Here is a 15845-nt window from a genome sequence, read left to right as displayed (position 1 = left end):
CGAGTCTTACTTTGAACGTGTCTTATGAACATTATGGCGAGTTGATGGTGATGGTAAGTGGGAGGATTCAGGATACCGGGCGGTGAAACCAGGTTGAGTCCGGGATGGCTGTACAGGAAGAAAGCCTCGAAGATTGAAAAGAGCACTTCCATATGTAGTACAATGACATGACCTTCCCTGAAGAGCGCTGTTGTGCGTATTGACAGGCCAGTAAATTATAATAATAGTATGTATAATAAATTGAGTTTATGTTGCTTTGGAAACCCTTTTTTGGACCCTACTCCTCACGTTGTGCATGATCAACCTGCGTCTTCTGCTAAGTTTTTTATTAAACTTGGGTGTATCTCTCCATATCTATTTATCACATCGCTCCTCATGAACTTCTTCCCGTTCTCGAAGTGCGTAGATGGAACTGCGCGGCATCACTACTGGTTGCTTGTTTTGTATTTAATTTCGCAGCGTTGTGTTATCAATACTGCTATTCTCCTGTGACCCTTTGGAGCTGTTCTCCTTCCTGAGTCTTTTCCTCACAGGATCTTTCTCCTCCTCTATTCTCTTTCTAGAGGATTCACCTTGCCAGCAGGGCCTCCATCATCGTTCTTCTTTAGGGAACAGCAAATGTGGCACCTTCCAAAGAACCTACTGGGCCTCTCTGGCCCTTACCTCACAGTTTCTCTCCTTCGCCCAACTCATTCTGTGATGTTTACAATAGATGGATTACTAGAAACTTCAAGCTTGCAGAGAGCCGTCTCCATAGGAAGCAATTTTCCTTTTATTGTCTCTGTAATACAGACAAGCTTCCTCTCACAAAGAGAACCACATGGAGCCACTTGTTTGTTTAAAAAAAAAAAACTGGTCCCTTTCCTGACTAATGGCCTTTTAATTTATTGCAGTTGACCTATAACGGTCATTAAAACACACCTTAAGATGCTTATAGCAGGGGTCCCCAAACCGGTCCTGGAGGGCCGGATCCATGCCGGATTTTTAAAATTACTCCATGTATCTCAATGGGGATATCCAAAAAATATGCCATGGATCCGGCCCTCCAGGGCCGGTTTGGAGACCCCTGGCTTATAGGGATGGACAAGCCTGTGTTGTACAGAAGGTAGCAAAAGCAATACTGATAATGCTCCAATTTGGGTTAAATTCTGTCCTGCTTTTTGAGGTAGAATCAGTCACTTCGAGCTTGAACCCTACCCAGTAGATATGCAACTCTGGCCTTTCTCGTAAAGCACTGTGTGCATGCTCTTTCACAATCAACCAGTTCTTTAGGACTCTGTTCCCCACTGTTTAAACAGTTTGATTTGGACTGTCTTGGGGCAGCAAGCCATCAACTTGCCTTCTTCATGACAGTTCTTGAGAAGTTGCCTCTCACTCAGCTTTTAAAGATAATAACTTGCTCTGAAAGCTTCAGTCTAGGTTCAGGCCCTGAAACTGGCTGACTTCCGTAAGGAAATAACGTCTGGAAAAGGCAGATCACAGTTCGGTTGTACTTCTCACCCTATTAGACCGCTCTGTTGCCTTTGATACTGCAGATAATATATTTCTAGAGAGACTATGGGAGATCAAGTTGTTGCGGGTACCCAGCAGCACCAGTACATCGTATCTTTCTCAGGCAAGAAAATGGAACGAGTACCATGCAGTGAGGTTCTTGTGCCTACATTGAAGCTCCATTGAGACATTCCCAAATGCTCATCTCCATTATATGCAATTTCTTCATGACTGCCTGCAATCTTGAAGGATAAAGATTCGTAGTTATGGTGAAAGCCAACTTCTGATTCCTGTTAACAATAACGTTTAGGATCATTCACATAGTGAATCTAATGAATTCCATGATTGTGTGAACACCAAGTGGCAGACTCTGATATCATTACTCCGACCCTATGCTGACTGCATCTTGTAATGCCTTTAGTGGTCTAGGTCAGGCATGCAAACCTGAAAATTGGGCTTGACATGATTAATCTGCCATTAGAAACTACATCTCTTTGCTTTTCATTTGATTCTGAACTCACCATGGAATGTCAAGTAAACCGACTTGCCAACAACAGTAGGTGCTATGTGCCAAATTCCCCATAAAGAGTCACAATTGGCTCTGATTTCCAGAGTCTCAATTAAAGTACTCCTTACCTCCTTTTTTAAAATTTTATATTTGTTTTTAGGGTACTAGTTAAAAAATCATTTGAGTCTAGAGAATACAAGATCCTGCAGCCTGGATTGTGATAGTTAGTAACCTAACTTGGATAATTTTTCCTCCACGTTCACAATGCAGTGTTTGTTTTCTGATTGCAGCTTGGATAAAATTACAGCGCTTTCAATGGTTCACAAAGTTCATACTGTATTTCGTTGATTGAGCCATTCAATCTGCTTCTAAAGCAGATTCTCCTCCTGGTTAGAGCTACTATGGGTGGCAAACTTCTCCGATTCATGTAGGCTCAGTGGCAGAATGCATTTTTGCTACATATAAAGAATTTTTAGAACTTCTAATGCTTCAGCATGAGACTGAAGACCTTACTCTTCAATAGTGTTTAACACCTCTTTATTGCAGTATACCATTTGGTGTCAGATGGTGCAGGCTGGTGTAGTTATTAGATGAGCTCCCTATAACATTTGTACATACCATATACACAAAACAAATGCTTCTTTGTTCATGGTATTGATCGCTTCTAATGTGTTATTCTTTATTTTTATGCTTTACAGCTTCTAGAGTTCCATGGTGACCAAGAGGCTGCTCGAACTCTGCTGTACGATTATGCTTATGACAGCAAGTACCCAGCCAACCCCAATGCTCATGTCTACTTGTATGCTTTCCTGAAACGAAACGGCGAGTCAAAGGAGTCTTTGATTGAAGTACTGAAGGTATAGCATGATTATAAATGTAAATTATTTTTCTTTATTTAGCACAAATGATGTTTTCTACAGATGTTTTACGCTTGTTTTCTCAACATCACTTGAAAAAAATCCTGCTTTAACTTCATGGTAAGCATACCAGAACAACAGTGCTGTGCCCTTCTAAATTGTGGTTCACATCATTTGTATGCAGTATTTCTATAATACACACCAACCCAAAAGGCAGCTGAGCTCTGAAAAGAGTCATAGACCAGCGTAAAGACAACCAGCGATAGAGGTAGTTGGGTTCTGGACAGTAAATGTATTGAGAAGTAGTTAACTAGGCACAAGGTTCAGAATAGAAAAGTGGTGAGGTCGTATGTTTTTTTGTAATTCAAATTAATGTAGGCCATAAAGAATAAATGTGAATCACTTTGAGTTCCATTTAGAGCTTGACTGGAAATTAGATGTTCTCCCTGCTACTGCTCCTCCTCACACTGCCACACTAAGAGGCAGAATTCTTGCGCTCTGGAGTGCATGCAGTAGTCATGGCTCAGTCAGATGGCTTCTGTTCTCATGAACCAGCACACCACACCATTGGATGGTCTTGGTGCACTGCGTGGTAGTGCAGGACCAGACTGGCTACCACCAGGGACAGGAGACACAGGGCACCTTCTATGATTCCTTTTCGAGGAAGCACCAGGGATTTCCCTAGTAATAGATGCACATGCACAACAGGAGATTGTGAATCCCTGAGGTTCCTTGACCTCTATGAGCAGGACTCCTGCCAGTACGAATGTGGAGAAGGCACTTCAAACCTCCCAACAAATTCCAAACCCTATGGTCTCTTAATTGTGATATCATGTGCCCTCTGGGCTCTTACTTTTGAGATTGTATCCTCCCAATTAAGGGAGCCAGTCAGTCAGTCAGAAACCTTTATTTGATTCCAGATTAATCATAAAAGTTCACAAGGAAAACATACAATCATAAAATAAGACCATATTTACAAAACAAATGATAAAAGAATATTTCGCAGACAGTTGAACACGTAATTACATACTTTTACATTGCATATTGTTTCCTTATTATAAAAACAATTTTTATCAAATTAAGCACAGAACTGCAAATGGAGGCATTTGCTAAGGAATGTAAATAATTAAAACCCTCTTTATAGGAGCGGAAACAGTTTCCGTTTAAAATTGGTTTAAGAAAGCGCTGCCTGGGGTCTTAATATAATGTGCAAAATAGCATAAGGTGCATAGTATTTTGTTGGGCTGAGTTATTACAAGGACAGGGGGGTAGCCTCTCACACCACCCCACCTGTTTTGGAAAAGCCACAAGAAAGGGCAAAATCTTGTCATTAAAAAACATGGATTGCCCTGCAAGCTAAAAGACAAATAAAATTGTTGCTGTTTTAAGAAAGGGGGTTCCGGTCTATCTGTAAGCCTAGATGATATCCAATCCAAAAGCTTCTTTCATGGACATTTTCATGTTTGGCGGTATACACTCTGGCTTATCATAAAAATCTCCTAATCCTATCTTAAAAAAAGTTTGTTTAACGTAGCATATACAAGGGAACGCCATTGCATTGTCAAAATTCATGCAATCTTTTAAAAGAAGTCAGGAGAAACTAAGTTCCTCTGAGGACCAAATTTTCCCCCATAAAAACAGGGGTGCCATGTGTATTCTGTCTGAAATATATTCCATGCCCACCTCTGAGTGGCAAAATGATGTAGGGAAGCTAGACGGGATAAAGAAGTCTCTTCAAAAATTTGTTCTTGATTATTTGAATCTGGGTACTCATTTGATATCCCTACACTCCTGCAGCGTAAGTTGCTCCTGACAGACATTTTGATTTGTACAGGGTTATCAGCTCTGCGACAGGCTTATGGCCAAGTTTGGCCGCAAATCGGAACAACCCCTCAATGACTCTTGAAGCTTGTTGCACCTGGGATACTAAAAGTTGATCCCAATTTAAGTTGGAGTTAAAAACATACTCTCAAATAGCTAAAATATTTTATCTTCTCAAAAACTGTCCCATTCACTGTGTATTTTCGTGTTTTCGTTAATTTTGGCCAACATACCATGACAAAGGATTTCTTATAATTCACCTTCAGGTCTAGTGATGTCATGTATTCGGTGAAAGCATCCAAAAATCCCTGAAGGCTGTTGGCAGTCAAGGCCATCAAGACTGTACCGTCGGCATACGACAAAGGTACTTGGGCACCTGCTATTTTTGGGCAGTCCAAGTGTTTGTTTAACAGAAAATGCTCCAGCCCATTTGTATAAACCAAAAATAAAAACTGGGCCTGAATACAGCCTTGCCGGACCCCCTCTGTCGAAGTGATGGGCTTGGACTTCTTTTCCCCTGGGCCACAACAGATAACTACAGAGGTGGAAGCATGTAGTCTGCGGAGGAGAGTGACAAGTGGTTCCTCAAAGCCTAGATCTTCCATCAGCGCACACAACTTGCACCTGCACACCGTGTCGAAGGCACTGGACAAGTCCATGAAGGCCAGGTGGATTGACGCCCCCCTGGCCTTCCTGTACTTGCCCATGATCATCGACAAGTTGTGGCAGTGTTCGACAGTTCCAAATTAATGGAGTCATCAAATCTGCCCTGTCAATTCTGTAAGCCAATTCAAGATAATTTCTTCAACTGTACCCTTCCAGCTTCTTCCAGAAAACTGTCAATGTATAAATTGCTTGGGCATGCCATTTTTATTTTCAGCGCTTTCTAATAGTATGCTCATCTGTCAGCATTGGTACTGTTCCATCACCTGTAAGTTTTTTTTTAGTGAAAAATAAACCTTTATAGTGTTTATTTGTTCCACACAGGGATATAAACAGATATAGAACATGCATTTTCATTGTGACTCAGTGACTGTTTCAACGAAAGCTAGCCCAGCCTTTGTGTTTTATTATAGTAATTATAATTGCCCTTCCAGCTAGGGATCTATGTTGTAGATGGTAACTTGTAATGTCTGTTCCTTAATCTAGGACTGCCAAGTGGTAATATGGATTGCTCAAATTATGGAACACCCTCCCTTTTCAGCTGCAGGTTGAGTAGAACCTTTCAAGATGTTAGTGCGCTGGCTTTAACCATACAGGAAGAGCAGGTGCAAACTAACAGATGAAATCCTTTAACAGGAAATGAGTGTTTAGTTCTGTCTAAATGAGCACAAGGGAAAACACTCAAAGACCCTGGTAACTGCGGGAGCAAGGCAAGCCACTGATTCATGTGCTGTACTGGTTCACGGAAAGCATTTTGGCTGACCTTATCTAGAATTTAATTTAATTTAATTTAATGGTTTTGTAAAGCGCGTAGTAACTCCGAAGAGCATCCCAGCGCTGATCTGCTTCTCCAGGGGTTTTAGCCAACTAGTAGGGTTATATTTGCGGGAAAAGGAAGGTCTTTAGGGTCTTTCTGAACTGGAGATAGTTCGGTTCTGTCCTAAGTTTTCGGGGTAACTGGTTCCATCGTTTTGCCGTGTGAACCGAAAAGCGGCGGCCACCGGTCTTGGCTTTTCTCACTCTAGGGACTGCAATGAGATTTTCTGTATTGGATCGGAGATCCCTCTCTGCTTTGTAAGGGATTAAAAGTTCTTTCAGAAGAGGGGGACCGTTGTTATTGAGTGTTTTATGGGCCAGGCAGAGGGATTTGAACAAGACCCTTTCTCTGATTGGGAGCCAGTGGAGAGAGTTGAGGGCCGGCCTGGCGGAGGATCTTCCAGGTGTGCCCGTAAGTAAGCGGGCTGCGGCATTTTGGACTTTCTGCAGTGAGTTAAGGGTGGCTTCAGGGGCTCCCAAGTATATAGCGTTACAGTAGTCTAATCTTGCCAGGATTAGACCCTGGATGAGGAGCCTCCTTGCAGTCTCTGGGAGCAGGGGAAAGATCTTCCTGCAGGCTCTGAGTAGTCCAAAGCATGTCCCTGCGGTTCTCTTTGCCTGGGTTTTAAAACTCATGTCTTTCTCAATCCACACACCAAGGCTCTTGACCTCTTCCTTGGGTGCGGGAGGGTCCCCTAGGCACCTGGGCCAAAGGTGAGATGGTAGAGAGGGTCCATTATGGCCCATCAGGAGGATCTCAGTCTTGGACCCGTTTAATTTTAATGAGGAGAGATTCATCCATCGGTGGACTTCGGAAAGGCAGCTGTGGAGGTCGGATGGGGCGTGGTGAGGGTGGGAAAGGGTGACGACCAGCTGAGTGTCGTCGGCGTAGTTGATGACTGACACGCCGTACGAGCTGACCCTCTTCTCCAGTGGGGCCATGTACACGTTGAAAAGTGAAGGGCTCAGAGATGAGCCCTGTGGCACTCCGCACCGGAGGGGGATGATGGATGAGCAGCTGTCGTTTTCCCGCTCCTGGAAGGAGCGTCCAGTCAAAAAGGATTCTAGCCATTTCAAGGCCAGACCCGTTACTCCGATCTCTCCCAGTCGGTGGATCAGGGTGGGATGGTCTACAGTGTCGAAGGCCGCACTGAGGTCTAGGAGGATCACTGCCACTGATCCTCCTGTGTCCAGAATGCTTCTGGCCTTCTCCACTGCGGTCAGAAGGACGATGTCAGTGCCCTGACCTGGACGAAATCCTGTCTGGGAGGCCGCTAAGAGGTTGTTGCTTTCTAGGTAAAGCGATAGTTGTCTATTTACCAGCTTCTCTGCGATCTTGCTGTTTCCAGGGAGAAGGGATATGGGCCTGTAGGTGGCAAAGTCCTGCGGGTCTAAAGAGGGTTTTTTCAGCAGACCTTTGACTGCTGCCGCTTTCCAGCTGGGTGGGACAATGCCCTCTTAGAGAGAGGAATTGATCAGAGCCGTGAGGGGGGGGGGATGATGGTACTTGACACTTTTTTTAGGAAACGGAGGGGGGCAGGATCAAGGGGAGAACCACTTTTAATTGCGGCCAGCGTAGCTCCTACTTCTTCCGTTGTTACGGGGCCGAAGGTGTCCAGGGAGGGTTGGGGGGCTGGCGGCAGTGGAGGGTTGGCGGTGGTGATGGTAGGATCCGGCTGTGTGGGGTCCTGTTCGGGAGGGGGTATGGTTAGGAGAATGTTTTGAATCTTCTCGTCGAAGAAAGTGGCTAATTTTTGACATTTGGTTTCAGCTGCTTTGGGATCGAGGGGTTTGAGTGGGGGATCGGGGGCGTGGAGTAATTCTTTTAGAACTGAGTAGGTTTCATGAGCCGAACAGGCCGCGTTTTTAATTCTATCCTCGTAGAAACTGGTTTTGATGCTACGGAGCTCTTTTTTATAATATTTTACCGCGGCGCGGAATGCTTCTTTCCGTTCCTCGGTTTTTTCCTTCCTCCAGATACGTTCGTATCTTTTGCAAGCCTTACGTAGCAGATTGAGTTCCGGGGTATACCAGGGTGAGGGATTAACTCTCTTGATGTGTCTAAGAGAGTGGGTTTTGGGCAGGATGGCATCCAGCGATTGGGTAATCCAGGTACTGAATTTTTTGTCCCCTACTAAGGTGTTATTGGGGGGATGAGGAACGTTTTCTCGGAGTTTGGCTGCCCAGACGTCTGGTTCCAGTTTTTGCCATTGTCTGGAATACGTTCTGATTTTTGGCGGTGGCGGGGGCACAGTAATAATGTCCCATACCAAGGGAACCAAAAAGTGGTCCGTCCAGGGAAGGGGGATATGGTCCAGGGATCTAAGGTTGGGGATGTTGGAAAGAATGGGGTCAAGCAGAAAAGAGTCCTGGTCACAGAGACCTATGATGTGTTCTGAGTCTACAGTGTTCTGTGGAGACTGACCCTGAGTGCCTTGATCTGAGTAACCTCATCTAGATAGTAAATCAGCCTTATCCTGTTGAGGGCCTGGTCGATAGGTGATGATGAAGTAGAATTCACTGAAAAATAAATACCACCTATCTTGCCTAGGGGTCAAGGCCTTGAGAGACCGGAGGAATTCTATATTCTTATGGTCCGTGTACATCATGACAACCTGCTAAGCCCCAAATAGGTAGTGTTGCCATTCTTGAAAGCACAGATTAATTGCCAACAGCTCTCGTTCAGCAACAGTGTAATTTATTTGTTCTACCGGCAACAATGTTTAAGAAATAAAATAAATTGGATGCATTTGCCCAGTAGTGCTGTCACGCTGTGATAAAATACCTCCCACAGCTACCGGGGAGGCATCCGCCTCTACAAAGTGAGGTTGCATGGGGTCTGAATGTCTAAATACAGGGACCATATTGAATCTTTACTTAAGTAAGTTAAATGTATCACTGGCCTCCTGGGACCCCTCAAAAAGTGCCTTCTTATGTGAAAGTCTGGTGATGGAACTTGCAATGTCAGAAAAGTGTGTGATAAATCGCTGGTAAAAGTTTTAGAAACTCTGTACTTCCTTTACCGTGGACAGTGCTGGCCAACCTAGAATCAACTGAACCTTTCTTTTATCCATGGTCATCCCCTCTGGAGATAACCTATATCCCAGCAAGTCAACAGACTGGGTATGGAACATACTTTTGTCCAACTTGGCAAAAATAGCATGTTCTCTGAGTCCTTGCTAGACTGTCCTGACATGTTTTCTATGTTCAGTCATGTTTTGTAAATAGATCACGTTGTCGTCAATATATACGACCACTCACACCTCCAGCAAATGTTGCAGAACCTCATTGATGAAGTATTGGAAAGCCGCTGGGGCAATACACAATCCAAAAGGCATGACTGTATATTCTAAAAGCCCAAACCTAGTTCAAAATGCCTTCGACTTGTCATCTTCTTTAACGTGCATGAGGTGGTAATCTCCACACAAGTCCAGTTTAGTGTACACAGTGGACTTCTGCTCCTGATCTAACAAGTCTGGGGATTAGTGGCAAAGCATAGCTATTCTTAACAGTCACCTGGTTTAAGGCTCTGTAGTGTGTGCACACCCACAAATCACAATCCCTCTGCAAACGAAGAAGAGCGCCGATGACGCAGGAGAAGTGGAATGTCAAATAAATCCTAAAGCTAGCATGTTTTTTCAACCAATTCGGATCAGTGATTGCTATGTCAAGGTCTGCTGCCCATTCGTTTTGTAAAGTTGTCAAGGGGATGTTGATGTCTTTGCGGAGCGCCAAATACATATTCGAAATAGCTCTTATGTGTGCCTGTGTGCCTTTTTTCCTCTACTTTTTCATCCTTGGATGTCCCTTGCTCAGGTACGAGAGGGTTATGTGGGCAGAACCCCTACCCATTATTCGAGTGTGGTGGTGCATATAACATGGCTACCTTGCTGATGGGAATGCTCAGACTGTCTACCCCTAAACCGTTCTCTAACTGCAGCCACTATAGACCTGTAGAGTAGAATCCTCCCCTCTGGTAGTTCAAAATCAGTCCTTAAATCCTCAAACAACATCAAGTTTCCATCTTGAAAGAGGACTCCCACTTGTTCAATACCCAAGAGTTGATGCCACGTCCCAATGTACATAATGCCTTCGGAATCTAGACCCATTCTATTCATGCTTTACAAGCTAGTGGCTCCACGGCTAATGCAAATCGCGGTGACAGCGGACATCCCTGCCAGTTCCCTCGCCCCACTGCATAGGTACCTGAGATTATGCCCCCTGTTTTAACTCCTGCCATGGGATTAGAGTATAACAGTTTGGTCCAAGGATTAAAGAATTCATCCTTAGGTTCATTGCCCCAATCACTGTGTAAAGGTACACCCAGTCCAGGCTATCAAGTGCCTTATCAATGTCGACTGCCATAACTTCCCCCTCCTCATCTGTACAGGTCTTGTCTTGCAGTGTGGTCAGTAGCCTGCATCTATTGAGTGTTGATTTATGGCCAGATATAAAGCCTGCCTCGTCCCTGTGGATTAATTTTGTCATATGTGGCAACAATCTGATCGCTAGCACCCAGCTCAGTATTTTATAGTCCTCATTCAGCATTGACACCGGTTGATAAGCCTACATGTCAAAGTGGGGGCATCCTGATTAAAGCAACAGAATCACCAATGCCTCTCTCATCGACTTCGGCAGAGCTGTGTCCCTTAGCCGTACTATGCATCTCTACCAATGTGGGTGCTAGCTGTTGAATTTATGTGGCATAAAATTCCACATACAGCCACTCAGAGCCTGGTACTTTTTCTCTAGCCATAAACTTAATCATTGCTCTAATTTACTGTGGAGTTGTATCAGAATCAATGGCCTCTGCATCCTGCAAGGCAAGGGTGGTGAGCAATAAAGCGTTCAGAAGTCCACTATACCCTGCCGCCTATTAATGGGATCTCCAGCATACAGCTTTGTATAGAATTGACGAAACTGCTCATTAATGTTTATTTGTTTACACACACTACCCCTGACCGACCGCTACATTGATCCCATAGACCTGCCTGCTGGGGTTAATGTCTAGAGCAAAGAAAGTCAACTATACCCTATGCTTTATCAATGGGGAACAGTTCTGTTAAAGTGCTGCATCGTAATGTCCTGGAAAACCCTAGTTTCTCTCCCTGTTAAGACCTGGCTTGAAGACTTGAACAGATGGACAAGGATCGAAGCGGGCGCTCTTTTCTCACAAGCTAGAAAGGGTTCTGGGGTTAGGGCCATCACAATATGGGATGCAGACCTTCTGAAACTGGGAGCCAAAATAGATGCACGTCGCCTGTGCGTCACAGGCTATCACTACTGAGGGGAATGGATGGGAAGCGCACGAGGTCGCAAGGGCTTTGATAAAGGGTCGCAGTCTGCGGCCATCTTGTGGACTCTGGAGTGTGGGCTGGGTATGTGCTGATAGAGCGATTTGGGACTCAGTGCATCCCACACTCCCTCTCCACCCCCTTTACAGGTGCCTGATTGTCACTAGAGCAGATAACCTGTTTTAATGTAGATATGTTTATTAGGTACTTCATGCTCAAGCTCTTGTGATATGCTTATTCATCACATCGGTGAGTGCACTGCCTCACTACTGCCTATTAATCATTTCACCAGAATGGAGCACACCATTACATTGGGACACTGTGCCACCTGCAGGGTTGTCCAGTTGTGTTTGATAGTATGTAAAACAATAAAGACAGATTTAAAATAAAAAAAAAAACACTGTCACCCCTTCCGGCATACAAATCATGTATTTTTTTCTGTTGAGGGGAGTGGTTGTCAATAAAAGTGCAAGAGTTCAATTTAAATCTAGACACAAAAGTAACTGCCGTCCCCTTTCTTGTCACAAACTATGGGAGAAAAGTCATTGAACAAGGTTTATTTAGCCCAAGAATAACGGAGTCCTCCAGCCTTACGTTCACCTCCTTTCTTACTCTGGGTAGTTATTCCTCTCATGTTCTTTTCAACGGGTATCTGATCACTGTTCAGACACAGCTTGTGTACGAATCTCAGTAAAGTTCCCTAGATGTCATTTGAATAGTTAAGCAACTAATTACTGCGCCCAAATTAGGATCCTCCATAACTAAAATGTAGTTAATCCTAGAGGACATATGCACCCTTCCCTGTACCACACACTTTTATGCAAACATATCTCCAGTTTAACAACACATAACATAACTTGCATTTGTAAAGCACACCTTCACCAGTAGGCATCTTGGTGCTGAATAACAGATGTTTATTGTTACCCAACTCAATGGTACTCATTTTATCGACCTCCGAAGGAAGGAAGGATGAATGGACCGGCAGGAATTTGAACCTGTGACCATGATGTCTAACACAGGAGCCACCAGACCCGGCACTTCGCCACCAGACCTGGCACTTCGCCACCAGACCTGGCACATCTGCAGTGAAATGACCCATTAAATCAATTATGTGTCTTTTACATGGCACAACTATCTCATTTGGCATTTTGTAGACCGTTTGTTATCACTCAGAAGCATGGCAGACGAGACTCTTTTAATGATGGCATCAGGCAAGCCTTAGTCTTCTACATCCTCCTTCCTTCATTTGTAAAATTTATATTGTTCACCCTAAATTCTATAGCTTGGATTTTCTGTTCATCGTAGTTTACCTCACAAGGGAAACTCTCACTGAGTTACACAATTTTAGCCTTGGAATGTTTTCCCATTCCTGCGTGTCTTGGACAAAATCCTTTTCTCACACAGATTTTGCAATCTTCACCTGTAGTGGGGCATCCTTTGAACGAGGCAAAATGAAATCCACTTCAACAAAGTTAAAATATAAGCTTTGGTTCCCTTTTTCCTTTCCCTACTGGTTTCTTGTCTTTGGGGTTTCCTCCTCACACTACACCCTTCTACTCATTTCTTTCTGTGTTTTCCTTATTCACAGTTTTTGCCTGTGTGACTGATGGTTCAGATGCTTTTGGCAGATGTGATCTCTTCATTTAGAGTTGGGGCACATTCACCCATACACATCCTGAATTTTCCTGCTATTAATGTTTTTCATTAGATGATCTCACAGCATTTCATCTCCTCCAAGCTGATAAAAAGTTGTCAAACGTTTCAATCGCCCTGTGAATATGTAATATACATCTTTCAGTAGCTACACTAATGCATGGCCTAAAGTGTATTTCTTAACCTTTCATACTTTATAATACAAAAAAAATCCCAATCGCCCTCACTGACTAAAGGAACTGTCCTTGTGAGAGATTTGAACATTTCTTGTCCATCTAAGACATTGCAGTGTAGAAAATCTCTTTTTATGTTTGACTGACATTCGAAGCATCAGTGATAGCTAAATACGTGTGAAATTATTCTTTCTGTGTCTGCCACGGTATTGGTGGTTCTCCTTTGCATGACGAATATTTTAGTGATGTGCCAAATTGTTGTTCCATTTTTTTTTTGTAACACAATGATACCTTTATCATGGCACAATTAACTCACTTGTATAACTGACATAGTAGAAATAGACCAAAACATAATAGGGTGAAATATGTTTGATAAGTGCAATAAAATCCGATGAAAACCACACACTTTCTGGTCTGTTTCAGTTGCATGCATGTTGCAGTGTGCAGGATTTGAGTCACCACTTGATTGCATATGGCAGAAGGATTAAAAGAGAGACCGTAACTATCACGCTGTCAATAAACCTCTAAAAGTTGAGAAATATCCCAAAGTATGAATGTATATACTTGAACACTTGCCTGTGTGTAGTCGTTTTCTGTATGTTTTTATGACCAGTGTAAGTGTGATGCTCTTCATTGAACGGGTGCATGCACACTTCACTTCCAGGTATGTCAATTTAGAGGATGACCGCTGACCTTTCCATATAAAACCTTTATTTCTGTAACAGGATTTGCTGGTCAGTGCACATTAAAACAGCCTTGTCAAAAAATGTCAGCAAGATAAGTTCTCATTGAGTGAAAGAGGTCTACGCACTGAAATATCGCTCCAAAAGATGGCCACCGTGCTCCTTGAGATGCGCATCTCAATTAAACTAAATGCACATATAATATGTCCGCCCAACTTTTAGCAAGGCTGATTAGTGATGCATGAAGGGGATAAAAGACAACCAGAACTCAGACACACTAAGACACACCTTAAACAAAAGTAGGTGCATCGAAGAAAGTAAATCTAGTCTATAATGATTTCTTCAAATGGTTTCTTTATTCCAAAATTCATATTCAATCATAAAAAATCCAACGCGTTTCGTTCCCAAAATGAAACTTGAGGAACTTCATCAGGGATGTAAAAAATAACATAGAAAACATGTAAGATACAAGGAATGACTGACATGACTAATAACCTGTGTAATTACAACATAAACACCAACATAACTTGCTAATGTACATCTTTACAGTAGTTATTAAACCACTACAAATCATACATAGGTAACACTACAAAGACAAAACTAATAATTGAAAATATCACATAACGTAAATCCTTTTGACATTTCCGCATGTCGACAGACGTACTGATTTGGTAGAGCAAAGCAGATATATCATATAAAGATGACCTTCATAAAGCTCAGACCCAATTAATTTAAAATAAAAACATGATAACATGTTCGACATTATGAACAGTGAATAACCTCCAACATTCATCCACCATAGTGGTTTGATTATTACTCTCAGTGGTTACTTTGTTATTTAGAGACTAATTCCAAAAGCAAGAAAGCTATTTAGAGAGAGAGATAAGGGCTTAATAGGAATTGTGTCAGGAGAGAGACCGATCGAGTAATGTGCCTATTTTTAAATGAAATAACAATTATTGCAATGGAACATCCACCAGGAGAGTCTAACCCCGAACAAAGTACATATCTGAAAGAGACACGTTAGTGATAGATTCCTTACCTTAGTATATCCCCAGGCGTCAGACTGGATCCTGAAATTTTTGCGTAGCAGTACCCTTGCGTGTCGGTAGGCGTCGTCTGCGGCTCCGTGTCCGTCGTCGGCGTCGTGGGCGCCGTGATGACGTCGTCGGAGTACTTAGACGCCGCCTCCGCGTGCTGACGTCAGTTCTTCTTTTTTCCACGCCAGTAAGCGCAGATCTGGAAAAAGCAGTACTTTAGTCACTTTTTGACTAGTCTTTTTTGATCACTTTTGATCATTTTTTCTTGAGTCTTGCGACTCCGGACGGTGCCTAGGGATGCCTGCTTTCAAGCCTTGCGAGGATTGCGACCGACTGATGTCAGTCACTGACCCTCACCGTCGGTGTCTCCACTGTCTCGGCGTCGACCACGACGACAAGACCTGCCCGACTGCCAAGCCCTGACTTCGAAGCTAGGCGGGAACGGTTCCGCAAGCGACTCGAACTCCGGCAGTCGGCCCCGCGCAGCGAGAGGTCCCGGTCCCAGAGGAGGTCGAGGGACAGGTCGCGGGGTCGGAGCCTCCACAGCTCCGAGAGTCTACATCACTCCTCCGGGTCGAAATCGTCGTCAGGTAAGCACAAGAAGTCGAAGAGACGTCATCGCTCTTCTGACTCCCCCCGACGCTCGCGCAACGCGGTCGGGGGTTCGGGTGATACTGCCCATGCGGCTCCGTCGGAGTCGCGGGCGTCGCGGCCTGCTCCACACCCTCCGGTCCCTGGACAGAGCGCGACGCCGGGGGAGATCGAGCGCTTCCTCATGGCCATGAGGAACCTCTCTTCCCCGACGTGTTCCGCGGCTCATTCGGACCCAGTGGACCCGTCTGGGGC

The 15845-nt window shown here is 44.0% G+C and overlaps 1 protein-coding gene across 2 annotated transcripts in view; it reads left to right on the top strand.

Annotated features, from left to right (window-relative positions):
- TAF1A (TATA-box binding protein associated factor, RNA polymerase I subunit A) overlaps positions 1-15845 on the top strand; it is a 394276-nt gene that overhangs the window by 201647 nt on the left and 176784 nt on the right. For both annotated transcript variants that reach the window (XM_086927938.1, XM_086927937.1), the window contains exon 7: positions 2698-2856. In XM_086927938.1, coding sequence (XP_086784064.1) covers positions 2698-2856 — 159 coding nt within the window. The remainder of the gene's footprint in view (positions 1-2697; positions 2857-15845) is intronic.

Source organism: Lissotriton vulgaris, chromosome 6 (genome assembly GCF_964263255.1).
Source record: "Lissotriton vulgaris chromosome 6, aLisVul1.2, whole genome shotgun sequence".
NCBI lineage: Eukaryota > Metazoa > Chordata > Amphibia > Caudata > Salamandridae > Lissotriton > Lissotriton vulgaris.
The sequence above is the reverse complement of the archived record's forward strand: the minus strand, read 5'-3'. Positions and strand labels throughout refer to the sequence as shown.